The sequence below is a fragment of the Notolepis coatsorum genome (genome assembly GCF_963971535.1).
Source record: "Notolepis coatsorum genome assembly, chromosome: 10".
Taxonomy (NCBI): Eukaryota; Metazoa; Chordata; class Actinopteri; order Aulopiformes; family Paralepididae; genus Notolepis; species Notolepis coatsorum.
Window position 1 is genome coordinate 67,975,765 of NC_140174.1, and position 10,414 is coordinate 67,986,178.

The 10,414-nt window shown below is 47.5% G+C and overlaps 1 protein-coding gene across 1 annotated transcript; it reads left to right on the top strand.

Annotated features, from left to right (window-relative positions):
- Positions 1-446: 446 nt before the first annotated feature.
- Positions 447-4,951, top strand: LOC311235595 (hydroxycarboxylic acid receptor 2-like; the record flags this gene model as incomplete). The annotated part of the gene is made up of 2 exons (XM_084323061.1): positions 447-812; positions 4,280-4,951. 2 exons carry the CDS (start codon positions 447-449, stop codon positions 4,949-4,951), a joined length of 1,038 nt encoding a protein of 345 aa, XP_084179187.1.
- Between the last annotated feature and the right edge of the window lie 5,463 nt (positions 4,952-10,414).

A 10,414-nucleotide genomic window follows, 5' to 3' on the forward strand; every position in this document is an offset into this window, starting at 1 on the left:
CCTACAGGAACTAATCACTCCTAAGTCCTCCACCCGTACCCTCAGATCTGCAGGTAGCCTGCTCCTCCGTGTCCCCAGTACCAGGCTCTGCACCATGGGGGACCGAGCCTTCTGCTCGGCTGCACCATGCCTGTGGAACATTATCCCCTACCTGCCCTCATCCCCCTTTTTTCCCTACTTCCCTAGCCCTATTTTTTGTCTTGATTGTGAAGCGACCTTGGGTTCTATGAAAGGCGCTATAGAAATTGTATCTATTATTATTATGATTAGCTCTGTATGCCACAAATAACTAATCAACAACATCATTAATTAAGTAAGAAATAGGGCTAGGGTTCCAGGTGAACTATCCCTTTAAACTTGAATATTACACTTTTCTTTTTTGTTATCTGGGTAATAGCTCCTGATCTTTGAAATACCCTCCATAACTGAGCTCCTTCACCACTAAGATGTCAAACTACACCAACCAGACACCGGAGGGTGGCTGCCCGCCAGCTGGGATATACCTGGAGGCGCTGATACTTCCTCCTATCCTCACCATCGACGTCATAATGGGGCTGCTGGGAAATGTAGTTGCACTATGGATCTTCTGTTTTCAGATCAAGACCTGGAACCCAAACACTTTATTCCTGTTCAACCTGGTCATCGCCGACTTCATGGTCTTGGTGAGCTTGCCACTCAGGATTGATGCCTTGCTCAGGGGTCACTGGGTGTTTGGAAACAGTTTGTGTCGGATCAACCTCTTCCTGATGTTTGCCAACCGATCTGCCAGCATCGGCCTGATGACTGTTGTGGCGATTTACCGGTACTTTAAGGTGGGTTAATTTACCGGTACTTTAAGTTGGCTTAATTTACCGGTACTTTAAGGTGGGTTAATTTACCAGTACTTTATGTGGGTTAATTCAATTGAATTAAACTTTATTCCAGACTTATAAAAAAAAAACATAGCACAATACAATACAAAACATATAAAACTGTAAAAACAACAATCCTTGGTATCAAAAATACACAATACAAAGAGGCTCTTTCGCCAAATGTCGCCACAAGATTGAGCACTGTGCCATCTAGGGACACACAAGAATAGTCAGAGCATCATTATAAGCCACATTCAGTTGTTGCATGTTTTTCCTGTAGCTGACCCACAGGCAGGGGTGTAAAGTACTTGAGTAATTGTACTTCGTTACAATACTTGAGTACTGTTTTGGGGGATTTGTACTTTACTCGAGTATTATTAGGTTTGTATACTTTGTACTTTTACTCCATTACATCTCAGAGAAAAAAAACATACTTTTTACTCCTTACATTTAAAATGCAGACCTATAAAGTACAAAGTACAAATCTCACAGGTCCAACCATTTGAATTAGTATATTTTAATTGTTTATCTGGCCGAACTAATGTTAACGTTATTAATCCTGCGACCGTAGGTAAACAGCCAATCAAATCCCCATCAATGGAAAATGAACCCGCCCATACCCATGCTGATTGGTCCTTGTGCAACACTAGAAAGTGGGGATCTTTGATTAAACACCTGCTATCAGAAGAATAGACAGTCAGATCTGCATTATGCTGTGGTTAATATTGTGATATTATTCAGGGTACTCCAGTATTCTGTCTTTAATATTCTGATATTATTCAGGGTACTCCAGTATTCTGTCTTTAATATTGTGATATTATTCTGGGTACTCCAGTATTCTGCCTTTAATATTGTGATATTATTCAGGATAATCCAGTACGCTGTGGTTAATATTGGGATATTATTCAGGATACACCATTCTGTTTTTAATATTGTGATATTATTCATGCTGTGATGTGAATGCCGTCCATGTTATTTTACCTTCATGGTCTATCGCAGCACACATTCCATTGTGGGCAGAGTGTCTGCTTGGTTTCATTCCAGCCTTGCCTAAACACCAGCTGATGATTTCACTAATTGGCTCACCTCTTCAACTAACTCACCTGGTGCAATGTGTAGTTAAAATGAAAACCTGGCCCACGATGGAATGAGTTTGAGACCCCTGGTCTATCCATTTTTTTTTTTTTTTTATATTTTTAAATATATATTTTATATATATTAGTAAAAGTAGGACTTTTTTACTTTTACTCAAGTGTGTTTTTAGCCAGATACTTTGACTTTTACTTGAGTCAGATTTTGAGACGGTACCCATACTTTCACTTAAGTATAATTTCTGGGTACTTTTTACACCCCTGCCCACAGGTGAGCAGTAGTGGCGTACAATACGCTCTGAACAGTGATATTTTCTGAAGTGCACATATGAAATTTACGTATCAGCATGTTTGCCTGTGCGTATAGTTTACAATGCGGTCTCTGAATGTCTTTATCATCAGACAAATCATCTGCAATACAATGGCCAAGGTATTTAATCTCATTACACTTCAAGAACATTGTTACTCAGGCAGCTGGGTGGCGTAGCGGAGATTGCGCTCGTCATCAATGCAAGAGACTATCGGTATCGAATCCCAGTCTCAGCATTGCCTTCGACTTGGGCCGGCCGTCGTACTGGCTCATTTGGTAGAGTCAGCGGGTGGAAGTCGATGGGTGGGGATTGGACGTTGTGGACAGCGACTCCTACAGGTCGGTTGGGTGACGCCTGCACAGCAGAGACAAGAAGTATCGGGGGCAGCGTGAGCCACGCGTTACTCCTCGCCACTGAGAGTCCGCGCTGTCTGGTGAAAAGATGCGACAGGCTGCCTCCTCGTGTACCGGAGGGGACACGTGATCCAATTCTTCTATCCTCACTACAACCGACCAGTGGGGGGCATAGTCTAGCAACGTTCAAGACAGGGGAGGGGAGAATTGGCAATACGAGATTGGGATGGGAGAAAAATTTAAAATGGGGAGAAAAAGTGGATAAAAAAAGAACATTGTTACTCAGATAAAAATCTGGAAAAACTGCCTTTCGATCTTCTTTACAATGTACAATCATAATGTTACTCTTTTTGTTTACCACATCCTTTCCCTAAAATGTATCAGTAGACAAAGGGCAAAATACGCCATAATTTTGGCTAAAGAACCCAAGGATTTGAAATAGATGACTTTACAAATGTAAAAAGGAATTAACAATGTCTTATATCACCATGTTAGTTTCTTGATTCTGTGATTTTAATAATCACAGTATTTCAAAAGGACTTTTGAAACACAGTATAAACAGTATAAATACACTGCACTAATAGACCAAATGTGAAAACTTTTCTGAAAGCTCTCTGGCAACCTTTGGAGGGCCAGAAATAATGTCATGAAAGGCTGAATTTGGACAGCAGGCCCTACTTTGGGCAGCTCTGCTAGAAATGAAGAAATCAGAGACGGATGTTAAATATGCTCCATAGACAATGAATGGGGCTCTGTCTTTGTGAGGCTATACAATGTTACATCCGATTATTACAAGACCTCCTCACTGACAAGTTTCTTGTCAGACCCTGTGTGCACGTGCATCAAGTAGGCAAACAATCTAGTTAGAACAATATATTCTAAACAATCAATCCATGCCAAAGCTAGATATGTAAAAGGTAAATGACATCCAGCTTTTTTCGTTTGAAACAAGTTTGAGTGAGGTGAGTGACATAGTTCCTCCATAGAGCCCAGTTGTACTTCTTTAGCACACACGCTCGCACAGGTAGGGTGGCAACTCAGTCACATGATTCAGTGGGTATAGCTGATATTTGATACCGGTATTGGCTCGAACACGATATGTTTATAAGTATAAGTCTTTATTTGACATCAGATTAACACACACACACGATGGGCGACCCACAGGACCACACACATGCATGCACTGAGTCGCTGACGAAATGTTCTCTGCACTTCCCATCCCGTCGTCCTTCCCCCCAAGGGCAGCCGAGAGCAGACAAGGGCTGCAGCGAGTGCCGCGCCCGGGGACCAATCAAAGTGCTCCTGTCCGTCTTCATCAGGGACACGACGCGTTAGCGATATGTTGTGCATGTTTTTCCATTGGGTTTATCTTATCGGGAGGGGAAACCCTTGCGAGCACGGGGAGAACATGCAAACTCCACACAGAAAGGCCCGGGAGATACCCCACCTGGGTAACTGGCAACACGGCAACCTGGTCTCCAAGCAGGAATCAAACCCACAACCTTCTAGCTGTGAGGCGACAGTGTTAACCACTACACCACTGTGCCGCCGTATATAAATAAGTAACCTGTCTATAGGATTCAGGTCAAACAAATTGTCATGTGGCATGTTGCATAATGCTGCAACCACCTTTTCCCACAGTGAGGTATCTTTTTCTGTTTCCCTCGTTTCAGGTGGTGCACCCCCATCACCGGTTCAACCGCATGACAAAGAAGCAGGCGTGGTACGTGTCAGCGTTCCTCTGGCTGTTGGTGATCGGTCCTCGGGTTCCCATGCTGGCCTACAACCACATCAAGGGCAGCGGCGCAAACACCCAGTGTTTCTTCTTCACCTCCTACAAGGAGGCCTCCCATGCCATCATCATCCTCGTCGCCATGCACCGGATCCTCACTGTGCTGGAATTCATCATCCCATTGGCGATGCTGCTGTTCTGCTTCACCCGGATCTCCTGCATCCTGAGACAACGACAGATGGACAAGGTGAAGAATGTGCGCAAGGCGATGCGCGTGTGCACCGTGATCGTTGCGGTGTTCGTTGTCTGTTTTCTTCCAAGCACGGTCACGACCATCGGCGTGTGGGCCATCCGTTCGTTCCGCCCCTGGGACTGTGCCTCTTTCTACACGTTCACCCAGCTCACCATCGTCTCCTTCGGTTTTAACTTCCTGAACTCTGCCCTGGACCCTGTCATCTACTGTTTCTCAAGTTCCATGTTCCAAAACGCCCTCAAGAATTCACTCTGCAGCTCGGCACGCTGCGGCCGGAAGGGGTCCTCGTCCTCTGGAACTCAGTCGACGACACAGCAGGAACTGAGATCCATGAGAGCTAGTGGTGGGGCCATGTCATAAACAGGGTTGGGAGGAGGTTACCGTCGACATGTAATCTCTTTTTACTGCTTTGATTTCAGTTCAGCTTTATCGTGTAACACAAAGCAAACACAGAGCAAAACTCGGCTTTCAAACCAAACCGCACATGCATCTCTACCCGCACATGTGGGTAGAGACTCCAGGGACATGAAGCACTTGCATGAACAGGTCATTCGATGTTGCATGGTTTCCCTCTGACTGTTCCTGGAGCAGCCTTGGAGTTTAGTTTCGGAAGCAGAGTTTTGCCTAAAACTTTCATCGTTTTCAAACAGGTCTTTTAAAAAAGAAATCTATATGTAAAGTACCAATGAGTCGGTCGCAGTCAACCAGCACCTGCTAAGGGGTCTGACCCTTTAGCTCAGCTGGTTAGTACCGCTGCATGTGGATCCTAGGGTCCCAGGTTCAAATCCACTCAGTTGCATATATCATTTAAATTGTTGTAATTTGTGAAGGCATGTTGTTAATCTTAACTATCTTTTTTCCATACACAAGAGCCATTCCATATAATTTCTGTCAAGTGGTAAACGCATGGCAATTCTTTTTTAACAATTTGTCTTGCATGAACTACAACTCATGACAGTTTAAAACAACATATATCTAATATAATTACAAATGTATAAGATGTGAGAGGCCATGTTAAAATTACATCAAATGACACTGAGGATTGACAAATCCTACCCGAGCAACTGGGAACTCTGGTTTGAAGCACCCTTGTCGTAAATTAAATTGATCAAAATGACCCGTATAAGCATTACAGGAGGGATCAAAATCATCTAGCGGTTTCTGGAAAAGGCCATAGGAGAATTCAGTCAAAGGCTAACAGTGCAACCTTTCACCCTTCACCTAGCAGCTATAGGAAAAAGCCCAGAGTACCATAAAAATAAGAACAGATCAAATGGCAAACAAATGAAACCTCTTTCCCCACACAACAAAGTGGGATGGAGGGCCCAATACTTAACTTTAAGTCAGGCCTGAAGGCCGGCACCAAAGTTCTGTTTACTTTAGCTAAACAGTCCAAACAGACCTTTCTGTATGAGGGTCGAATTCAGGGACACTTGGGTAAATCATTCGAAAAGGAAACTAGTTCACATCCCCTCTGTAATGTCACCTTGTAACGAGCCGAAAATAGTCATGTCACTTCCTTATTGGTCAGGGAACCCAGTTCTTTCGTGTTAAGCCAATTAGGAGTCTCCGTTCTGTGACATCACGGGGCAGAGACTCGACCACTGGGCGGGGTTTGGGTGATTCCTATATTTACCACAGATCTGAGACATGGAGAAAAGAACGCACGGAGACCAGCAGACCACGTCGACGCACGGAGAGCATCATCTTGAGACGCTGAAAACCTATCCAATCGAGACGGGCTGCAGATGCTGATTAGACATAGAAAAGTTGACAAGAACTTTAAGCTGTTTGGATCTTCCAATAAACGACGGCCAGACTGTCTTTGTACCTTTAGCGCCTGGCTCCGACTCCAAATCATTTATAAGACAATTGAACAGAACGTGTGAGTACAACAGCAGAGATACTATAGAGATCCACTATACGATCCTAAGACTTTAGTAGATAGATTCATTGAAAATACACGTCAATCTGGAGCCGTTTTCCTGAGCTGAAAAATCCACTATACCATCCTTCGAAGACAAGATCTCTCACTGGCAGAGCAACGACGTTTTCAACGACTGTCTACACTCTACACAACGGACATCCAAGCGCCCGCGGAGAGTAAACGGTAAGTTGCAACAGGGGAGATGGGTTTAGAAGGATGGAGTTTGGGCAGCTGTGAATCGTGGGTTGTAACGGAGCGAATAATGACATCAGAGCGGCCGAGATTTGGTTCCAGTTCTCACAAGACTGGTCTGGTTTCGGCCGTTGTGGTGAAGAGTTAAACGCTGGGGACAGAGGAGAAGACGCGGGCAGTTGGAACAGGACGCAATCATAAATGTAATAGACTAGATTGTGTTCGTTCGGCCGCGTCGTCAAAGAGGTAGTTGCTTTTTCCGTGCCATCATTTGCGGACTTCACTCTTAGAATCGGCACGTATAACGGACGAGTTTAAAAAGACGTTTTCATACAGATCTGTTGTATGGTGGTCCGACGAAATCTGCTTATAGAATTCGCCAATTAGTACGAATTCTTAAGGAGGCATTCGGTCGATTGAGGGAGAGACAAATGGGTCTCCTCAACGGCGCTGGATGTGAAGATTGAGGGGTTGAGAAGAGGGATGATGGGGGAGAAAAGTGACCCTTGATATAAAGCACTTGTGGAAACTGCGCTTATAATAGAATTAAAAGAAAGGCACTTAGAAGCGTTATGAGTTGGTATATAAAGCACTGTTTAGTAGCGGGGCTAATAAAGACCTGTGTAGAAATGTATAAAAAAATGGGTAAGGGATGTAAATTGAGATATGCATTAATTCGGTGTGATAGGAGGCTGATGCGCCAGCTTGGCATTAGCGTCGCGGGTTGCGGCGGAGACCATGGTAAGGTTGCCGTTGGGGCCCGTGAGCTAATGTTATGCTGGGAAAGGCTGGATACATGCTAAGCTAGGCTACAAGCTAACGGGTGATGCTGGGAGCCGGTGGAGCTTATAGCATCGTGTCGGGTGGCTGGAAAGCTACCGGGCGGGGCTACATGCTGTATTGAGCTGCCCAGGGCTGAAGGTTATTATAATGTTGGATGAGAGTATGTGTGTGATTGTGGCGTTGTATGAAAGAGAATGGGGATGAGTTGTTTAGGAGGTTAGGAATGAATGAATGAAACAGATAATTTTGTAAACAAATGAAGTCCCGTGACAAAGCCTCGCGTGTTGCTATTCTGGTGTCCAACGAGATCTCAGAATGGCGGATGTGACGTAATTTCGGAGACGACGTCTGCAGGAAGCCGGCCTGCAAGACGAACTACAATTCGGTGCAGGGGATTCTGGGTGTTGGGGTTAAAATTGAGAGGGCACGTGGGCTGGCGTGCTACGTAATGACGCACGTATTGTTAGAAGGTTGGGGGCGCCTCCTGCAGGATGTTTGGGGGTACTGTGGTGCAATAGGGGTGATGTGCGAAAAAGGGCAGCAGGGGGCGATATTGTCTTAGGAATAAATATAGCCTATTGTTCCCACAGGTCCCCTGGTATAAATGTGCGGGGTGCTTTCAAATCTCTTGCCCTGGTATGCTCCCTCAAGAACCCCCCCTCCCTCTCTCCTCTCCTCTCCCCTTCTCTCCCCTCCTCTCCTCTCCACTCCTCTCCTCTCCTCTCCTCTCCTCTCCCTCCCTCCTTCCCTCTCCCCCCCTTTTTTTTCCTTTCCTCTCCTCTCCTCTCCTCTCCTCTCCCCTCCTCTCCTCTCCCCTCCTCTCCTCTCCTCTCCTCTCCCTCCCTCCTTCCCTCTCCCCCCCTCCCTCTCTCCTCTCCTCTCCCCTTCTCTCCCCTCCTCTCCTCTCCACTCCTCTCCTCTCCTCTCCTCTCCCTCCCTCCTTCCCTCTCCCCCCTTTTTTTTCCTTTCCTCTCCTCTCCTCTCCTCTCCTCTCCCCTCCTCTCCTCTCCCCTCCTCTCCTCTCCTCTCCTCTCCCTCCCTCCTTCCCTCTCCCCCCCTCTCCTCTCCACTCCTCTCCTCTCCCCTCCTCTCCTCTCCCTCCCTCCTTCCCTCTCCCCCCCTTTCCTTTCCTCTCCTCTCCTCTCCTCTCCCCTCCTCTCCTCCCCCCCCCCCCCGCCCCCCTCCGCTCCATCCCTGTCTCCCAGCTTGACTTTGTGAGATGACGGGTGCAAAGGGAGTTTTGTTGTTGCCTTTATGGTGGGCTTGGAGTATTGGTTATATTAATATAATGTTACTTGCTAAATTAGGATTACATAAGGATAAGTAGAGTATTCATGGTCGTTTTGGAGCCCTCCCCCCCTCCCTATATGTCTCTCCTCCCTATATATTAGGGGCTCCATGCAGTCTCTTTTAGTCTGATTAAATTGTTAGGGTTGATTTGAGTTGAAGTTGGCAGCAGATGATGGTGATAGTGTAATGTTGCATTGTGAGCCCCCCCCCCCCCCCTTCCTCCCCTTAGTCCCTGTATCCCTGTATCCCTCCCTCCTTTTTCTTTTCCCTCCGCCCCCCTCTGACTCCTCTCCTCTCCTCTCCCCTCCTCTCCTCTCCTCTCCCTCCCTCCCTCCCTCCTTCCCTCTCCCCCCTCTCCTTTCCTCTCCTCTCCCTCCTTCCCTTCCTTCCCTCCCTCCCTTCCTTCCCTTCCTCTCCTCCCTCCCTCCCTCCTTCCCTCTCCTCCCTCCCTTCCTCCCCCCCTCCGCCCTCCCTCCCTCCTTCCCTCTCTCCTTCCTCCCCCCCCCTCCTCCCTCCCTCCTTCCCTCTCCTCCCTCCCTCTTCCCCCCCTCTCCCTCCCTTTCCTTTCCTCTCCTCTCCTCTCCTCTCCTCTCCTCCCTCCCTCCCTTTCCCTCCCTCTCCTTTCCTCTCCTTTCCTTTCTCTCTCTCTCCCTTCCAGTCTCAATGGTATATGCCCCCCCGCCCCGCTGTAGGATTGAGATATCAGTTCTCTCCATGAAGTGGTGTGAGACCCCGTGCGGAAATAGTGCGCTTTTTTGCCCCCCCCCCCCCCCCCCCCCCCCCCCACACGCTGTTTCCTGTCCTAGCTCCTTTCCTAGGTACGTCACTCCCTCCCGGGTGGTATACTCCCTCCTTTCCTGTCTAGCATGACGTACTCTGGTCTTGCCGGGTCTCCTCTCCTCTGGGGAAATTGGGTGTGCTCCCTCCCTCCCGGGCCTTTCCCAGTGTGTGTCCCTGTCCCCGGCCCAGGGGCGCTTTCCCACCCCCTCTCTTCCACTCTCCTGTTAGGGATATATTGGAGGGTTGGTTAGGGGGAGGATAGACCGGGATTATGTGTTGTATGGTGAACAGTTTGTAATGAGGGATGTTGTGGGGCGTTGCAGGAAGAGTGGGAAAACGCGCAGCAGGAGGAGAGAAGCGGGGATAACGCGGAGGAGAGCGGGCCGGTAAAAGGATGGTTGGTTTGTCTAGGCGTGCGGAGTGCGTGTTGGTGTTGGGCACTCTGGTGACGGTGTTCTTGTTATTTACGGCAGGAGTTTTGTATTATTTTTCGCCCCAGCGGCCGGAGCTTATAAATATAGATGTGGACAAGCGGGAATTGCGTGAGCCTCACACGAATGTGTTTATAAAAATAGCAAGGGAAGTGGCGAAAAGTGCGAATAAGTCTGATTGTTATGTGTGCGGCCTAGCACCGGAGTCTGCTGCAGCCGGTTTACCGCTTATGGCCCACCCAGTCACTGAGTGTCATAACTCTGTGTTGAGGGGATTTAATTTGCCTTTCCTATGTAAGGGAGTAAGTGAGGGGAGGATGGAGGCGTATCGTAAGGCGGGGCGGTTGCTAGGGGGTGAGACGGGGCAGGCTAGTTTGGATGTTAGGCCTATTCCGGTGGCAGTTAGGCCGGAGGAGTTTA